Here is a 19,541-nt window from a genome sequence, read left to right on the forward strand (position 1 = left end):
CTTATTTTGAAGTCTTGGTTGTGATCCAAACGTTTATGATATGAAGTTGTTTTTATGCATCGGTTCCTGTTTGATTCTGTTTCTTTCTGCCTAGATAGCTTAGATCTAGTTGTTACGGTAATTTCCAAGTATTGCGAGCATGTTTTCATTTCCGAATTGATAGATCTGAGTTCATGAGTTTAGATAGCTGTTAGATTTTAGATCTGAAATGGTTAGGTGTGAAAACCTAGTTTACGTGATTTCTGCCAACTTGCATGTCACCCAATAAGAGTAATTTCAGTTTCGTTAGTTTAATCTTTTGATTTGGAGTTTAGATTGTAGATCTGTTCTTGTGGAGTTTGTTAATCTGAAATTCTCGTTCATGGAATTTGAGTTGTTTGATTTGTGTTCATACTTGTTGGAGAAGACAATGTCCACATCCAAATTTGGGACCACTTTTACTTTTTAGTTACTTTTTGCTTTTGTCCTTTACTTTTCTCTACTTTTTCTGCTAGTACCCTACAGATCTGTCAGCCTAGTCACCTAACTACCACTTATTCTCTGATATGTCGTTTCACCTTTTATAGTAATCCCGTACCTCCCACATAATTTCTGAAACATAATGTCCCCCACTCTCACGTACACAGCCGCTTATCAATCATCATTCACCCCTCCTAGTCAGTAGAGTACCATCTTAAATTCTTGCCTAGTTAGAATCTCAACCCAAAGCGTGGTAGCTAACCAACCTTTCCAGAATATCACCACAATTACCAAAGCGCATTCATGTCTATGGGATTCGACCCTTACATCCACTATACTAGTCAGTAGAAGTGGATTGAGGAATTATTGATAGCCAGGTTCAGGATTAGCTGGGATTTCAATCCTGATCAGTAGGATACATCCCTTGCTTGACGCGACACCTGCACAAACCTGCTCTTTCATTCCCCGACGCTGAGAAGGGCTTCGGGGAATTCAAGTATTGGTCGGTGTTTCTTGTGGTGCAGTCTTCGCCCAAGTTCACTGCGGGTGTTGAATCTGGCTGCCCGAAGCGGACGAAGACCAGCGCCTCCGGAGAGTACAGTAGCAGTGCTGGTTTCGCGGAACTCCCCCCTGCTGAGGCAGAGTTCCCCATACCCACATCGTCGGGCCGCCGCCGTCACCTGGTTAGGTAAAAATCTGCGGTGCGGATGTCGAGGGGAAGCACCAACGGATCCGTCGAGGCTCAATCGGCAGCAACCCCCCAAAACGATCCCGAGAACCCCTCATTCGCCCGCATCGCCGCACATGAAACCTTTTTACGTGCGATGGTTGAATGGCGCCAAGCGATCGACCCTCGTTACAAGCGGAAGCTTAAGCCCCTCCTCGACAGTATGCGCCGTGATTTGGGGTTCGACGGGATGTCGGACGGTGACGGTGAGGGGGGCGGGGGCGACGACGGCGAGAAGACTGGCAACGAGGAATCCAAGGAGTGAGTAGCCGGTTTTTATTTTTATAATAATGTACTTTTTTTAGTAATTATGTATTTTTTTTAATGAAGTATGGTTTTTTTTTAAATAAAGTGGTTGCATTTTCTCCGTATTCGCGTCGAAATTTTAATTCCGTAAATTGTTTAATTCCGAAAATTGTTTAATTTGTGAATTTGTGAATTTTTTTTAATGTGGGAATTCCGCAGGGAATTCCGCTACTGTGCAGTGGGAATTCCGTATGACGTGGCATGGCAGTAGGAAATCCGTATAACGTGGCAGGAGGTGTTTTTGGGAATTCCGCCGGGAATTCCGCTCCACTGCTGATGCTCTTAAGGGTGTCCACTATGGGACCGCCGCGCCTATAGTCCCGGCGGGGGCGATCCCGGGGCGACTTATAGTGCAGGCGACGTCCGCCCCGGGGCTGACGTGCGAAAGGGGGCGGATGGTCATGTGGCGAAACCGGGGCGAGGACGTACCGGTCGGCCTTTCGTCGCGCCTATAGGCGCTCCGGCGCCCCTCGAATTTTTATTTTTTTAATCTTTTTTAAATTAACTCTATAAATATCACTCCTCCACCACCGATTTTTTCACCATTTTCACACACTCTCCCTTCATTCACTATCTACACTTTCACTCTCTAAAAATGCACGGTTGAGACGACGAATCACCCTGCTCGCAGGAATCGGGCTATGGCGGCAATCCTTCACAGCCGTCGGGATATGGCGGCTATCCTTCTCAGCCCTCGGGATATGGAGGGTCTCCGTCCCCCGCCGTGGGCATCGAGTCCAAACCTTCGTCCATCTCAGTCGTGGAGGTCTTCTCCAACGCCCCAACCTTTTCAGCCTAATCTAAGTCGCTCGGAGTCTGGAGATTTCAGACCTAACCTCGACGCGCTTAACCAGCCACGTCCGGAGTCCCCTTTCCTATCCAGTCAATCTCCTTACACCGAAGCAGATCAAGACGCTCTGGATACCATGATGGGTCTGCTTAGTTCCGGCATCCCGGATATGCCTGCAACACGGGTGGAAACGCCCGTTCCGACCCGAAGCAGTGCCGGGGGCGGTGGCGGTAGGGGCGGCGGCCGCGGTGGCGGTGGCTCGGGCAGCACCGGTGGCGGCTCGAGCAGCGGCGTTGGTAGTGGCGGTGGCGAGGGCTCCAAACGGGGCAAGCTCTACACCAAAGCGGAGTTCATTGCCGTGGCAAGGGCGTGGGATGCCATCACATCGGACCCCATAGTGGGCACCGATCAGATCGAGAGGAGCTTTTGGAGGCGCGTCCTAATGGCATACAACGAGTTCAAACCTGCCGGCGCCCGAGAGCGCGACCCAGAACAAATCCGCAAAAAGTGGTCTAGGATTCTGCCGGTTACCAAGCGGTTCGCGAACATATACCAGAACAACCTTCTCAACGCTGAGAGTGGCAGAAGCGAAGCAGACGTGAAGGCCCTGTCGATGGGCCAATACAACACGGAGGGCTGGCCGAAGTTTACAATGTAGGAGGTGTATCTAGTCCTCGCGGATTGTCCGAAATTCAAGGACATCTGCGCGCAAGAGGTCACTGGAGCTCCTGGGCCGAAGCGTACAAGACACAACCTTGCCGGGGACTACAGTAGCGGAATCGGCTCGCACTCGTTCTAGCAGAACGACGAGCAAGTCGAAGAGCCGCCCGCCGCTACACACACTAGGCGAAGACGGCCCCCGGGACAACAGGCCTCTATCCGCAGCGCTAGAGTGGCTAGAAGTGCCTCCCGCATATCTCGACCGCATCTGGATCGCGCATCCCGCAGCCCGCCCCAATCCCACAGCCCATGGTTCCTGGTCCCCACGAGGTCTTGAGGGAGAACCTCGATGTGCAGTTGAGGCAACAACTGCAGGACGTCTGCAGCAAATGCCTAGCCACCGATGACCTGTACATCAGGAATATATACCAGAAGATAATCACTCGGATTGAGTGTCGTCTAGGGTTGGCTGATGATGCTCCTGGGGCAACCGCGGCCGGCGGCAGCGAAGGAGAAGGAGGAGAAGAAGAAGAAGAAGAAGAAGAAGAAGAAGAAGACTAGGAAGCCGACTCCGACACCGAGTAGACGGTGGCGGAGTTTTTATTTGTATTTTATTTTAAATATTCGTCGTATAATTTTACCATTTTCAATACAACGAATATTCGGTCTCAATTATCTCGTTTTCTAATTATTTACATTGCGATGATTTTAATTATACTTGATTGAAACTAAAAATATTTTAAAATAAAAATTGATTATAAAATTTGGGGACTATTTGAAGTGTCAATCATAGTGGCGGAAACAAATTTTAAGGACTTTGGACAATAAAATTGGGGCTGTTGACAAAAAAAAAGAGGGGGCTATTAGAGTGTCCATCTTATAGCCCAAATCTCGCTATTAAATGAGAATTAATAAATTGATTAATCAAGCTTTCTCATTTATTGAGATCTTCTTTCTCTCTCACACTCACTCAGTCACTCACTCACTCACTCACACACACTCTCTCTCTCTCCTTCTACACACACAGCTGCAATTTTCACACTCTGCAACAAAAAAGGCCTCAATTCGAGCAGGGTTTCCAACAATTAGCTGAGTCAAGTCACCTCCACTGCTTGATTTTGCCCCTAATTTTACTATGAGAAGGTGTGGAGCAAGATGAAATGGGCGTGGCTAACAAGGCGTGGAGGTGCGGCGGCGGCGACGGAGGCGGGGTTCTCGTGAATAATATCATTTTGCCGCAACAGAAGCAGAAGCAGAAGCTGCAGCAGTCCCCGCACCATTATTGGACTTATCTGCACCTCGGGCGGCGGCAGGCGGTGCCATGGACGGTCGTGTGCGGGCTACTGCTCTTCTCCGTTGCCCTAATCTCTCTCTTCACCGGCCACGTCGCGTCTGATCTCGAGTGGTACTCTAATCGCTTCGTGAAGCCGACTTGGTACAAGAAGGTAAGGGAGATTTTGAGTTTTAACCCTCAATGTGTGTTTCTGTGTGGAATTCGATTGTTTCATTCCTCATTTTCATGCCTTAATTGGAATGTAGATACATTTTATTTAGCAATGCGTTGTTGAATTGGACACTTAATTTTGACTTTCACCATTTAGTTGAACTTAATTTTGACCGATTCGAGCTGTCGAAGTGGAACAGTATTTTCTTCTGTTGAGATGTTATGGTGTTTCTATCTTTGATCTTCTCTTCTTTCTGATTGCTATCCAACTTTGCTCTTTGATCAGTTTTATTTATCTTATCTTCATTTTTACGTTTTTTCAGGCTGATTTTACTTTTGGGAAAAAATTCTTCTCTCGAATGCTGATCTTTCTGAGTTTTAGTTACTTTATTCTTAACCATGGAATTAAATGCAGCCTAGTGTGGACACATTTCTGGTTCTGCATAAATCCATGCCTTCTCTTTGTTTGCTAATATGAGAGGTGAGGGGCTGCAAGATGGACGAAAACCTTCAGCATTCTAAATTTAGTGACAAGGAGAGACCTTTAGTGATATTATATGTGTTTCAAAGAAAATTCTTTAAACTAAGGGAACTATGATGGTGCAGTAATTTAATTATGTCTTCTCCTTATACTTAAATCCATTGCTTTTCACAATGTAGAGAATTATAAATGTAAGACAAGGTTATATTATTTGCAAAGCAACACCAGTTAGCAGCACTAGGGCTGGGGGAAAATATCGAAAAAATGATATATCGCTCGTATCGTATTGAAAAATATTGAAAAATTATCGAATTTTCGATATATCGTAATTTTCGATACGATACGATACCGTATCGTAAGTTTTCGATACGATAACGATATGAATTTCCTTGTATCGCGATATATCGTTTTATATCGAATATACGATATATATCGTATATATCGAAACATATTGAAATTCAATGCATATTAAAATTTAAAATTATAAATATATATAAATCCATTTAATTGTACTTGGTTGTGTTGTATTTTGATTATGGAGATAAGAACACTATTAATTTTATTGTGTTGAAGTTTTATTAATTTTTGTATGAATTTTAAGTTTTGAAATTATAATTTCGATATACAGGTATTCGATACGATATCGATACTGATATTATCCATATCGAAAGTTCGATATATCGAAACTTTCGATACGATAACGATATGAAATTCTTTCATATCGATATTTTTTTCTTACAGTCAAAACATAATTCAAGCTACTATGATGATTATTGTCTTGATTTATAGTATGCCATTCCTGCACTGCAGAGCATGGATGTTCATAGTAATTTTTTTCTGCTTGTATATCAGAAAATTAGTGACCGAAATGTGATAAAAAGGAATATTTTACTTAGTATAGACAAATCATGACTATGTAAAAAGTCTGCTTTTTGGTTTATTTTACTGTTGATATATAACATTGTAGGTCCGGAAATAAAGTGCATGGTTTAAATAGAAGAAGACTTATTAAATTTCATGGAATTAGCTATCATTTATTGACATCTCTTATTTATCAGGCAGTTGAATAAGTTTGATTAGTTGGTTTGTTCTCTTATGCATATTAACATTGTTAGTCATTGTTTTTGCAAACATAAAGACATGAAACAGAGGAGAAGCTACGGTTGATTCAAATGACATTGATTTTTTTCATTTTAATCTATGGTTGGTCTCTATGAACTGTTTGATGATTTCATTTATTCTTATCCCTAAGACATGCCACTAAACTGAATTGCAGTGGGTGCAGTAATTAAGTATATATTCTGATTGCATGTGTACAATACTTCTTCCCCTGTATAAGATTGCTTTTACCATTATTTGAGTATATAAATTGTGACGAAACTCTAGCTGCAGTAGTTAAGCATATTTTACAATACTTCTTCTCCTCTGTTTCATTTGTTCTTATCCCTAAGACATGCCACTATGATAAATTGAATGTAGGATAAAAGTTATCAGGTTCCAGTTGATATATGGAAATCCAAGTTTTCAAACTTTTATTATGGTTGCAGTGAAAGAGGCCCCCGCTTTGCACGTAAGTTTGTCAGAGTTTTCTATATATTTTAAGATGGGTTATCTTTGCCATTAGTATGAAGCTATTTCTTTGTTTGCACACTATTGCTATTGGTTAAAGCATTAAAGATATAAAATTTACAATTCTGTCTGAATGTTGTAGCTCTTTTTGATATGGGGTGTTGATGTTTGCATTTGATTAAAAGTTGTTCAGTTGAGTTTTTGGTAATTATAAGTAATCAAGACTCGATGCTTAGGATGGTTATAAAAGCTTTTGGAGATAGTGGGCCATCTGGTATTATAAAATAAATATTTTGGTTTCTTCTTTAAATAAAGTGGTGCTTCACCTTTTTTTAACATATCAAGTTATTTCACTTTGGGTTTTAAGAATATCAATTATCATGAACCAGATAAATTTTAGCTGGGTTTAAGATATGATAACAAAATTTGATTCCTTTGCCAGCTTCAGCCTTTTCCCTTACATCTCTTTATATATTTATATATATATATATAGGGGATGTATACATCCCCTATATAGGGATATATATATATATATATATATATATAATTATTTTTATTGTTGTTATCGTTTACCCTTTGTTTAATGATGATCAATAATAGCTCATGTACGGGAACGGTTTTCAAATGGATACTTACTTATCGCAACTAGTGGGGGGCTGAACCAACAAAGAACAGGAGTAAGTTGCCTCATATTTTTTATTGTTATGCATGTATCTAATTTAGAGTATGATTTTTTTCGTTCTTATTTCTTTGTTCTTTCAATTACCTAATTTTGTCCTGTCCACTTTGCATTTGTTTTAGTCGTGCTGTTAAATGCCTATAATTTAATATTTTCTTTTGATCTACAGATAACCGATGCTGTGGTTGTTGCGAAGATTTTAAACGCTACTTTAGTTGTGCCAGAATTGGATCATAATTCGTTCTGGAAGGATGAAAGGTTGGTTGAGATGAAAACTGACTTATTTAAGTAGAGAAATGAACTTCAGTCATCCGGGCATTATAATTTGCAATCTATTCTTAAGTGCTGGTGCTAAACAGTTCCTTTTCCTATTGGATTTCATTGTTCCTGTAATCTAGGTATGGTAGTTATTAACCCCTTTTAGAAATGCCAATTGGCAATACTTACAGTATAAATAATGTAAGATATCAAATTTAGTTTCATCTGACAACCTCCTTTGTTTAAGAGATTCAAATCCTGTTAGGTAAGATCCCTAACCTCACTTCTGGTACTAAGAGTAGTTTCTTTTCTTTTGACTTAACTACTGAATCCCTGTCTCATCCAGATATTACTTTGTTATGCAGTGATTTTGCCAACATTTTTGATGTTGATTGGTTCATCTCTTTCCTTGCAAAGGATGTACCTATTGTGAAAAGAGTTCCAGAAAAGGTGATGAGGTCAATGGATAAACCACCATATACAATGCGTGTTCCTCGAAAATCAGAACCTGACTATTATCTGGAGCAAGTATTGCCCATTTTATTGAGAAGACGTGTAAGAGGACAAATTTATTCAATTACAATTGATTAATTTTATAATTGCTGCTTCTGAAATCCGATGCCTACATAGTAAAATCTAGCCACTGTCATGTGCTTGACGTGAGTATCTCTTAGAGCTTTGGTAGAGCAAAAGTTCCACAATTGTCTATATGCTGAAGCATTGAGCAAATAAGAGTATTTTATAAGTTTCCCCCTGGGAGTCGGCACATGTCCCTTTTACCTCTCTCCTTTCCTCACCATCAAACAGGCCACTATTAGCCCTTCATCCCAACATTATCAATGAGGCACACAAGAGGCTGTACTATGTAGTATCTAGACCGGACCAATTGGATACTTGGATATCTGGGATGCACAAAGTTCCACGATTGTCTATATGCTGAAGAATTGAGCAAATAAAAGTGTTTTAATAAGTTTCCCCCTTCTTATTCTTAGGCAGTAGGCACATGTCCCTTTTAGCTCCTCTCGCCTTTCCTCACCATCAAATAGGTCACTATTAGCCCAGCCCATCATCCAAACAGAATCAATGAGGCACACAACATTTAGAGGTTGTACTATGTAGACAGGACTAGTTGGATACTTGGATATCAGGGATGCACAGTGCACTCCGGTAACCATGTACTATATTTACTCTATATCAAGTATGATAATCCAACCAACGTTTCTTGATTTATCAGTCATCATAACTAAGGTTGAGAATTTCTCATCCTTAATTCAACTTTGTGTCAAAGACTGCTACCAAGAAATTCAGAAGCATTGCTTAGATAAATAATGGTAATGACTTCAAACATCTGAATCTTTTAAATTAGCATGGAAGTACGGATGCCGTGACAATGTTGTATTTTGACAGACTGGCTCGCTTACAGATTTTGCAATTTCATTTCCAACTCGAAAATCGCAAATGAGTGTCTGTTTCCTATAAATGTAGGAGTATATTCTTTCTTAAATTGGCAACTTTTTGAAAAAAGAGCATATTGTGAAAAATTAAATGTACATAGAACTAAACCCTAAACGTTATCATCTCTCACTTGAATCACATGTGATTTGAATATGATCCATATGGGATACTAGATTTTTTAAAATTTTATCTAACTTATTGTTTTATAACGTTGTACCTCCAAACAAAATGGCTAAGTTATCACCTTTTGCTTTAAAACAATCTCTTGGAAATATCTAGTGTGAGCCAGACTTGGTTAATATATAAACCTATTAAGTTTTTCTGCAGGTTGTTCAGTTGACAAAGTTCGATTATAGGCTTGCTAACGACCTTGATGAAGAGCTACAGAAACTACGTTGCCGGGTGAACTATCATGCATTAAGATTTACTAAACCTATAAGGAGTCTAGGCCAGAAAGTTGTCACACGCATGCGAAAGATGACAGCACGTTTTATAGCTGTACACTTGAGGTTTGAGATCCTTACTAAGCTATGAATACTCTTAATGCTCATGAACTTTTTATTTGCAAGCACTGGAAGCAGACTGTAAATGTGTATATTACCTTGATTAGTTGTTGAGATTGATATCCAAGTTATTACTTATGCAAGTCTTTTAATAGTAATCCTAACGCCCCTTTGGACTTCAAAAGGTCAAGGTGGTCCTTTAAACGCTTCAGAATTGATTTTTGCATATTATGGCCAATGTTGTGAAAAGTGTGCCTTGGGCACGGGGCGCACGAGGTGAGGCTGGAATCACTCCTGTATGGCTGGGGCAAGCAGGATCAGGGGGCACGGGTGGGGCGAGGCTGGGGGCTCTGTGACAGATAGTGAAGTACACATGCATACCTTTTACGCTCTTTATATTTAAACCTCCCCATCTCTCCCTCTCCTTCATTACTGTGTCACACTATGGGGACCCTAAACTCATATTTACCTCTGCGCCCTACTTTATATTGATCCTCCCAATATTTCCTCTATCCATTTCTAACTGGTTGACAATATAGGTGTCATTACTCCTTAAAATGTGCTTTACTCCATTTTCGCCATTTATGTGTCAAAGCATGAGGACCCTATATTCATTTATACCTTTGCAGTTTGGACCCTCACTAATGTGTGCTATACTCATTTATATACACACAAATTCGAACCATTAACACATACTGTTGTTCTTCAACAAATTGCATTAGTGCGCCTCGGTTTGTGGGGCGTGCCCTCATATTTTACCTATTCACCCAGACCCGAAGTGCCCCGCACTCCCAACATCACTGATTACGGCTGCATTTGAATTGCAGCAGTCAGATTGAATGACAGAATTTTATATGCTTTCATCTTTTATTGAATTGAAAGAAGCTTTTTATGTAAGTAAATGAGTAACATCAGAAGCTCTTCTCTAGTTAACTCTTTATTCATCAATGGAATGTAAATATTCCATGCTTGACCGTCAGTAGCTTCTGATTATTTCTACTTCCATTGGCTTTTAGTTAATGATTTGTAATATATATAAGTGGGACCCACGTTCCACTAACTTTATCCACCCACTTTCTCGCACCGAGTCAAATCTGGACTTCAAATCGCGGAGCAAGGGAGTATTGTTTATTTAGTTGTTATCTTATAGTGTGAGAGTCTAATGATTATCTTTTGAGTTAAGAGTCTTTATTGAGTAGGAGTGTTCATTTGTCTTGAAAATGAATTCTGTGTGAATCTGACGTGGTGGGAATGAGTAATGGATAGCTGTTCATTTTGAATTTCTGTGTTATTGATTATTTATTCACCTCGGAATATCAGATATGGTTATATTGTGAAATGTAAATTGCCATCGTAGTGTGGCTTGCTTGCATCATTATACGGAATTCCTGGAAAAGTTTTCACCTTTTTATTTCCATATTCCTAAATGCTGGGAACTTAGTGTACTGGATATTGGCTAATGCTTCATTTCTTGTGCATCAATGAAGTTGTATTACTGTATATAATCTGATATGAATTGTAGGTTCGAACCTGATATGCTTGCATTTTCTGGATGTTACTATGGCGGGGGTGACAAAGAAAGACAAGAACTAAGTGATATAAGAAAGCGATGGGAGACGCTACCTGTATGTTATTGGAATTATTTTATTCTCATATTTCTTTGAAGTGTGATGCTTTAACTGAAGCCTATTTATTTTATGACATATAACAACGATCTGCGATTTGCTTCCTCAGGAATTAAGCGCAGATGAAGAGCGAACACGAGGGAAGTGCCCTTTGACCCCTCATGAGGTGGGATTGTTGCTGCGGGGCCTTGACTTTGATAATAACACATATCTATATGTTGCATCTGGAGAGATATATGGCGGAGAAGAAACTCTGAGGCCGCTTAAAGAGTTGTTTCCAAATTTCTATACAAAAGAGATGCTGGCCAGTGAAGAGTTAAAATCACTTCTTCCGTTTTCATCTCGATTGGCTGCCATTGACTACACTGTATGTGATGAAAGTGATGTCTTTGTCACTAATAACAATGGGAATATGGCAAAAATCCTAGCCGGTCGAAGGTAAGTATTGAGGAAGATAAGCATATTTCACTTCAGCATACAAGTTTAGATTTATGCTATGATTTTTCTTACGTTAACAGCTTTGTGAAGCATAACAACTTTAGATGAGGCAGAACTAAGATATATTCATGCAATTAGATTGACTTCTAGGGCAACACTAGAAACTAGAGGCCAACTCAAAATAAAAAAGAGGGGCCCATTAGATAAATGTTCAAACTAAAATGTTAGCTGTACTCAGACCAATCTGGGTAACTGATCGAATACATCCTTCATATGTATGTCTAAATACTCCATGTTTCAACCGCAGTACAGTTGATGGAGATCGATTGTTCCCTGCATATCCTTGCAGATGAGCTTTAAGTTATCTTTAGTTGTTATTCTTTATTACTTTTTTAATGTTTTAACGAGTCTGGTTGTTAGAGACGTTTTATTCTTTTAGAGTTAGAATTGAATTAAGAGTGTTCTTCTGTGTAGAAGTTGCCTGTCAGTAGTTAGTTACCATAGTTCAAATTTTTATTCAGTTTCTATCGAGTTGTTCTGTTCGTTCTTTTTTGTTCTTACTGTTCGTTTACAGTTATCCTCCGCCTTTAACAAAATTTTCTAATTCAATATGCAAATTAAGAACATTTTCTCAAAAAAGTTCCATTCACACCGCCACGTGCAGGGTTGGAGTGAAATGGTTTGGAAATTGCATAAATTGATGTTCTGGTGCAACACGAGAGTTGGCCTTATAGTCGTTATAAAATGTTCTGTTTGGTCTTTAAGTGCATCAGTTTTAGTAGTTTAACTTATTTGAATCCTTCGTCTCATTTTTTCTTGTTAAAGGAGGTATATGGGTCACAAGAGAACAATCAGACCGAATGCCAAAAGGCTCAGCGCTCTGTTCGCTGCACGCGACAAAATGGACTGGAGTTCTTTCTCAAGAAAGGTGAAACTATGCCAACGCGGGTTTATGGGAGAACCCGAAGAGATGAGACCTGGAAGAGGAGAGTTTCATGAATACCCATCCACTTGCATCTGCCAAAAACCATCAAAATATCTTGCTGCAATGAAAGATGGAACTACTTTTCTCAATGTTTCCGCAAGTGATGCTAGAGATGATAACATTGTCAGAGGACAGAGTGCTCTGAGACGTGAAACGGTGCAGCAGCAGAAATACCACCATCTTTCTGTCTAAGCAGAGCTTGTTTATCGATGCGAAACAGTGTAGCTGCTGAAATAACACCATTTTTCCGTCTAAACAGAGCTTGCTCATCGACATTTCCTCCACCCGAACCTGGGTTGCCAGTAGTGTTATGCGACCCACCGGTACTGCTGCTCTGCTGCAAGGAAGAAACAGCACTCATGCTTCAACCTATGTAAGAATCAGTAAACACTGCTGGGATTCATGTATAGCCTCATCTGTAGCATGTGATCTTCACCTAATTGTTCATATTTCTTTATAATTGTGTCCCTTTTTTCAACTGTTGCTTTCATCTTTCAATTACGAAATGTAACCAACAAAATGACAACGTAGTTTTATATCATTGTATTTTTTTCACAAATGCAGAGAAGCTTAAATATTCTTGATGATTATTTCTTTGTTTCTTTTTAGAAAAGTGTAAGCTTTACTAATATTTTAGAGTAGATTACGTAACCAAATTAGGACATCAATCTAATTTAAAGAGTGATTAGCTTATTTAAAATACCCATTTTTACAACTTGCTTATAAAAAATTGTCAATTTTTATGAACATATGTAAATCACTAATGCCTGTTACATAATTGTATTTTTAAAACAAAGTGATACACTTTTCGACACGTTTCATGTTTTTTTTTAAATCTTTTGGTTTGAGAAATTGCATCGTTGACCGAAATGAGGAAGATTATTCCCTTTGAATATTCAACGCACATACAAAACAAAACACATAGTAGTTCATATATACTTTAAACTTGAGTATATGAACATGGGATAGAAATTCATTCAAAGTAAAAGTTAATTTTACGAATACTAAATCAATCAAATTGATGGGCAATTCAAATAGTCTCATTGCATAGAGCAAATAGATGCCAATTATTTTGAAATGAAGAATGAGTTGATACTTGATACAAATGTTACAGCAACAGATTTATGGCTGATGAGCTACAAAAGACCTAAATTTTCACCTAAATGAATTTTCGGAGGTAAGTAACACTAGGAAGTTTAATGTTGGTTCTACTTTTATCAACCTCAAATAACTCAATTTCAGCAAATCAAAAACTTGTAAAGCATGAGAACTATGGAGAGACCTATTGAGAGAGTGTCCAACTCATGGATTCGCCAAAAGAGAACCAAGTGTGTATTTTCTATAATGATTGTAATCTTGTCTTGGAATAAAAGGGCATGTAACCGGAGGATTTCTTTTGAATATAGGATACGAGGCAACAATCAAGCTAGATGGGGATATTGGTACCTAAAACCACAAATTTTGACTCAATTTTGTTATATCCCTCCAATGTTAAAGCTAGAATGGGAATTGAAGTACAAATTTTACATTGTGTTATTTCCCAACCCGAATATGTGATTTTAGGCGAAAACCTATTCTACACAAGAAACCTTGAAATGTTTGTAATATTTTAGGCCACTTTTAAAGTTTGGGACAAGTAGAATAAAAAAGTCACATACGCATGTCAGATATGAATGGCTATGACCAACAATGGAAAATAACACAAAATATAAAATTTGGGATGTTATTAGACCACTTAATAGTTCGAGGGATATATTATAACTGAGTCGACGTTCATGGTTTTAGGGATAAATCTGTTAAATGGCTAAGAAGAAGAAGGATTTTGGTAAAAGGCTTGATTATTTTCTTCAACAATATGACACCCTTATATAGGGCATTACAAAGCTTGTGCTACAAGTATTCTTTGGCACCAAGCTAATATATTCTTGGGCACCAAGCTCATGTATTTCTTAGCCTCTAAGCTAATGTATTTCTTAGCCTCCAAGCTAATACAAAGCTTATCCTACAAGCTTATACCTTTCTTTTTCTAACACTCCCCCTCAAATTGAGTAGTGGGATCCCCGATACTCAATTTGTCAAGAACTCCTTCAAGGCTCCTTGAGCTAACTGCCTTGGTCAGTATATCTGCTAGTTGATCTTCAGAACGTACAAAAGGGAATTCGACCACTCCTTGTTCAATTTTTTCCTTGATGAAGTGTCTATCCACCTCAACGTGCTTTGTTCGGTCATGTTGGATTGGATTCTCTGAAATGCTTATGGCGGCTTTGTTGTCGCAGTATAACTGACTCTTACTTGGAATATAATCAATCTCTGTCATCAATTTCCTCAACCACATGATCTCGGTCAGACCACTCTTAATTCCTCTGAATTCTGCCTCTGCACTAGACAGGGCTACCACCTTCTGCTTCTTACTCTTCCACGTTACCAAGTTTCCTCCAACGAATGTAAAGTAGCCTGAAGTCGACCTTCTATCCACTGGATTACCTGCCCAATCTGCATCAGTATACCCATGGATGTCTAAGTCTCCATTTTTCTTAAACATTATTCCGTGTCCGACGGTTCCCTTCAAATATCGAACTATTCTTAGTGCAGCTTCTAAGTGTTCGGCCTGGGGTTGATGCATAAATTGACTTACAACCCCTACAGCATAAGTGATGTCAGGTCTAGTGTGAGATAAATAGATGAGTCTCCCAACTAGTCGCTGATATTGCCCTCGATCTGCGGCCTCAGCTCCATCTTGTATCTTCAAGCCATGGTTTTGTACAACTGGGGTCTCGGCTGGCTTACACTCTAGTAGGTCTGTCTCTGCTAAGATGTCCAAGATGTACTTCTTCTGTCTCAAGAATATCCCCCGTGGTGAGCGAAGGACTTCAATTCCCAAGAAGTACTTGAGATCACCTAAATCCTTCATCTCAAATTCTTTGAAAAGCTTCTCCTTCAAATTCTCAATTTCCTTTACATCATCGCCTGTAATAATCATGTCATCAACGTACACAATTAAACAGGTAGTCTTTCCCTCGTGCCTTTTCAGGAACAGTGTATAATCTGAATTGCTTTGCCTGTATCCATAACTCTTCATTGCGTCTGCAAATCTACCAAACCTGACTCTCGGTGACTGCTATAGCCCATACAGAGTCTTCCTCAATCGACATCCTTCACCTGCCTTGAACTCATCAGAGAAGCCTGGTGGCGCCTCCATATATATTTCCTTTTTCAACTCCCCATGAAGAAAGGCGTTAGTGACGTCGAACTGGTACAGTGGCCAATCTCGATTGGCGGCAATGGAAAGTAGTACTCGGACTGTATCCATCTTAGCTACAGGAGAGAACGTTTCTGAGTAGTATATTCCATAAGTCTGAGTGTACCCTTTAGCCACCAGTCGAGCTTTATACCGCTCGATACTTCCATCCGGTCTCCGCTTAATGGTGAACACCCATCTGCACCCAACTGGTTTCTTTCCTTCGGGGAGTATACACTTGTCCCAGGTGTGGTTACGCATTAAAACATCTATCTCTTTTTTCATAGCTTCTCTCCAATGCTTGTTCCTCATCGCTTCATCGGCTGACTGTGGGATTTCCTCCTCGTCGTAGAGTGCTTCCTCGAATGCCTGAGCCATCTCAGTCAGGTGCCCTTTTGCCAAGTTAGCAACAGAGTATCTTGCCTTTCTGTTGATTCTTCTGGACTGTACCTCTTTGGTGGTACTCCCCTGTTTGCCCTTGGAGGTAGTATATATCTCCCAGTGTCAGGATCGACTCCCTCAACTTCATCCATTTCAACTTCTTTAGGTTGATCACTATTCTCCCCCTGAGTCTCATCCACAACACTAGTTCCAGTAATCTCATTGACAGGGGCAAGAGTACTTACATTCGATATCAGGAGCGGAGAGTCACTACTAGGACTTGTGTCACCTGCCGCTTCAGTCTGCACCACGTCAGAGACTTGTCCAGCGGAGTTGCGTACTGCTTCCTTTGGTAGGTCCACTTCTGGTACACTTGGCATTGACACCCAGCTTAGTGGGTCACTATTAGGTGTCCTAATATCACCCTCCCCCTGACCGCTAAGGTGGGTATAGAAGTACTCTGATTCAAGAAAGTCACAATTCATGGTCGTGTACATACGATTAGATTTAGGATCAAAGCATCTATAACCCTTTTGGTTCACCCCGTAACCCACAAATACACATTTAATAGCACATGGGGATAATTTTGTTCGTTCATGTTTTGGTATATGGACAAACACGGAGCAGCCAAAGATCCGAGGTTTTAGGGAAAGATGTTGAGGAATGGTCGTGTATAGGGCTAGGGTATCGACTGGCGTTTGAAACTTTAGGATATGGGTAGGTAGCCGATTTAGAAGGTAAGCGGAAGTGGCGAGGGCTTCAGGCCAGAAGGCCTTTGGGACTTGTGATTCAATGAGTATGGCACGGGTCATTTCTAGTAGGATTCTGTTTTTTCTTTCGGCTACCCCATTTTGTTCTGGAGTGTGGGCACAGGTGGTTTGGTGTATCATTCCCTTTTCTAAGATGAACTGTTTCATTTTGGAATTGACAAACTCCCCCCCATTATCAGATCGAAGGGTTTTGATGGGTTTTTGGTATTGTGTTTGGACAAGATTATAGAAGTGGACAAAGTTTTCGAAAACTTCAGATTTATGCTTCATAAAGTATACCCAAGTCATACGGGTACAATCGTCAACAAAGATAAGAAAGTATCTAAAGCCTTGTCCCCCAACTACTGGTGCGGGCCCCCAAACATCATAATGTATTAAATCAAAAATAGATTTAGTACGAGAATTACTCAACGGATAGGGGTTTCTATGGCTTTTAGCTAAAACACAAGTTTCACAATACATGCTCGATTTTTAAATAACCCGGAGAAGGAAGTCCTAGGCGTCGGTGCCAAAGCCAAGCTTCCCTATCAGCAGACCCGTGAGTTAGCATGGCAGCTCCTTTTTGGGCTATCTCATCCACGTAGTACAGCCCGTTACTTTCAGTGCCACGCCCAATAATCTCTCTGGTCCTGATATCCTGCAGTAGACAGAAATTCGGTTGCATTAGCAGTGTGCAATTTAATTCCCGAGTCACATGACTGATTGACAGTAGTTTATGGGAAAGTGAGGGAACATGCAAACAATTAGATAATTCTAAAGTTGGAGAAATCTTCACAGTCCCTGCCCCCTTTACAACCGTAAAATCCCCACTAGCAGTCTGAATATCAGATAGGTGAGGCTTGTGAGTTTTAGAAATATCTGACTCATCATAAGTCATCGTGTCAGTGGCCCCGCAATCAAAAATCCACCTATTGATTTGTCCAATACCTGCAGACATAGCACATGCTGTCCCAAAATTTTCTAGGACTTGAAACCTATTTTTACATTCAATGGGGGCTGATTTATAGCTTTCGAGCATGTTGGGGTTTATTTTAGAATTTTGGAATTTTATTGGGGCCAAATCAAACATATTTTCAGCATGAGGTATATTTTGTAAAGGTAATGAAGACCGAGGGTTAGGTTGCAAACCTAACCCTAATACCGCGTTACCTCCCGCCGTCTCCCTCATTTCCTCTTCGTCGGATTTGGTTCCTCCAGCGGCGAACTGCGCGATTCCGGCTGTTCTCGGTGGTGCGCCGATCAACTGCTCGTTGCCCCGGGTATGAGTAGTCGTGTCACGGCTGCCCTCGGTGGTGGCGAGGGTTGTGATTCCTCCATCCGTTCCAACAGCCGCGGCGGCGTGGATTTTGCTCCACGGTGGCCGAGTAGCCGCCGATTTGTGCTTCAACTCCCACCATTCCGGATACCCCACCAATTCAAAGCATTGTTCTCTTGTGTGCTTGCGTTTTCCACAATTGGTACAAACCAATTTGGATCTATCATCATCCGTTCTTCGCTCCTCGGATGTCCGTTGGTTCTATCCCCCATTTCCGCTACTGCCACCACGGCGTGGAGCGGTGGAGTGATTTGGCCTCCTCGCCTTGAATAGCCCTGCTCCGATTTCGTCTCCTGGGGGTTTTCCGTCTGTAGGACGGAGAATTTCCGATCGGGCATCTTCCCGCTTCGCTATGTTGTACGCTTGCTCGGCTGAGGGAAGTGGTTCCATTTTTAACACCTCTCTCTTTACGATTTCATACTTGTCATCCAATGCCGTAAGAAACTGATATAGTCTGTTTTGTTCAGTTTCTTCATTGTGGATCTGTATATCATCTGGGCATTTCATCCGGTTGGGCCTCTTTTGGTCAATTGTTGTCCAGATCTCATTGAGATCGTTCCACACTTCCTCCAGTGTGGTGTTCCCATGTTTTAGAGTGCTTGCCCTACGGTGTAGATCGTATATCTGTAACGAATCTCCACCGCTTTTGTATGTTACGGCCAGGCTGTCCCATATGTGCTTCGCCGTCGGTTGTTGAGCCACTCGGCTGACCAATTTGGTCTCGATATTTTGAACTAGCCACGTAAATACACAATGGTCGGCTTCCTGCCATTGTGTAAACGTTGGATCTGTTCTTGCTGGCGGGGATGGGACTCTAGTGATGTGAGATACCATCCCCCTTCCGCTAATCGCATTGTGCATCAGGATGGACCATACCGGATAGTTCTCTCCGTTGAGTTTAAACCCTACTGTCAAGGGTTGAGAATCGGTCCTGTATATTGGTTTTTCTGGTTTGTCGGGATTTTCTGGTGGTTGGTTTTGCATGAGGCTTTTTCGCATGAAATTTGAAAAGAGACGTGCAAACTCATCCGCTTCGGATGAGTTCAGGTCGCCGGTGATCACCTTTTCAGTTTCTGACATTTCTGCCTTTTACAGGTTCTTGGCCAAGAGGTTGGGAGAGGTTTAAGAGCGATGATGAGATTGATTCTGAGCTCCAAGAATCGTTGCTGGCTCTGATGCCATGTTAAATGGCTAAGAAGAAGAAGGATTTTGGTAAAAGGCTTGATTATTTTCTTCAACAATATAACACCCTTATATAGGGCATTACAAAGCTTGTGCTACAAGTATTCTTGGGCACCAAGCTAATATATTCTTGGGCACCAAGCTCATGTATTTCTTAGCCTCCAAGCTAATGTATTTCTTAGCCTCCAAGCTAATACAAAGCTTATCCTACAAGCTTATACCTTTCTTTTTCTAACAAAATATCCCTTCGAAGATATACCAAGCTTGGAAAAATGA

At 40.8% G+C, this 19,541-nt stretch overlaps 1 protein-coding gene across 1 annotated transcript; it reads left to right on the plus strand.

Moving 5' to 3' along the window:
• The first annotated feature begins 3,872 nt into the window (after positions 1-3,872).
• LOC121799342 (O-fucosyltransferase 29-like) lies at positions 3,873-12,969 on the plus strand. Its single transcript, XM_042198668.1, has 9 exons — positions 3,873-4,387; positions 6,347-6,437; positions 7,037-7,113; positions 7,285-7,373; positions 7,739-7,928; positions 9,156-9,337; positions 10,854-10,956; positions 11,066-11,394; positions 12,220-12,969. The coding sequence occupies exons 1-9, from the start codon at positions 4,103-4,105 to the stop codon at positions 12,569-12,571; spliced, it is 1,698 nt and encodes a 565-aa protein (XP_042054602.1). The 5' UTR covers positions 3,873-4,102; the 3' UTR covers positions 12,572-12,969.
• The last annotated feature ends 6,572 nt before the right edge of the window (positions 12,970-19,541 follow it).

This window comes from Salvia splendens, chromosome 4, assembly GCF_004379255.2.
Source record: "Salvia splendens isolate huo1 chromosome 4, SspV2, whole genome shotgun sequence".
NCBI lineage: Eukaryota > Viridiplantae > Streptophyta > Magnoliopsida > Lamiales > Lamiaceae > Salvia > Salvia splendens.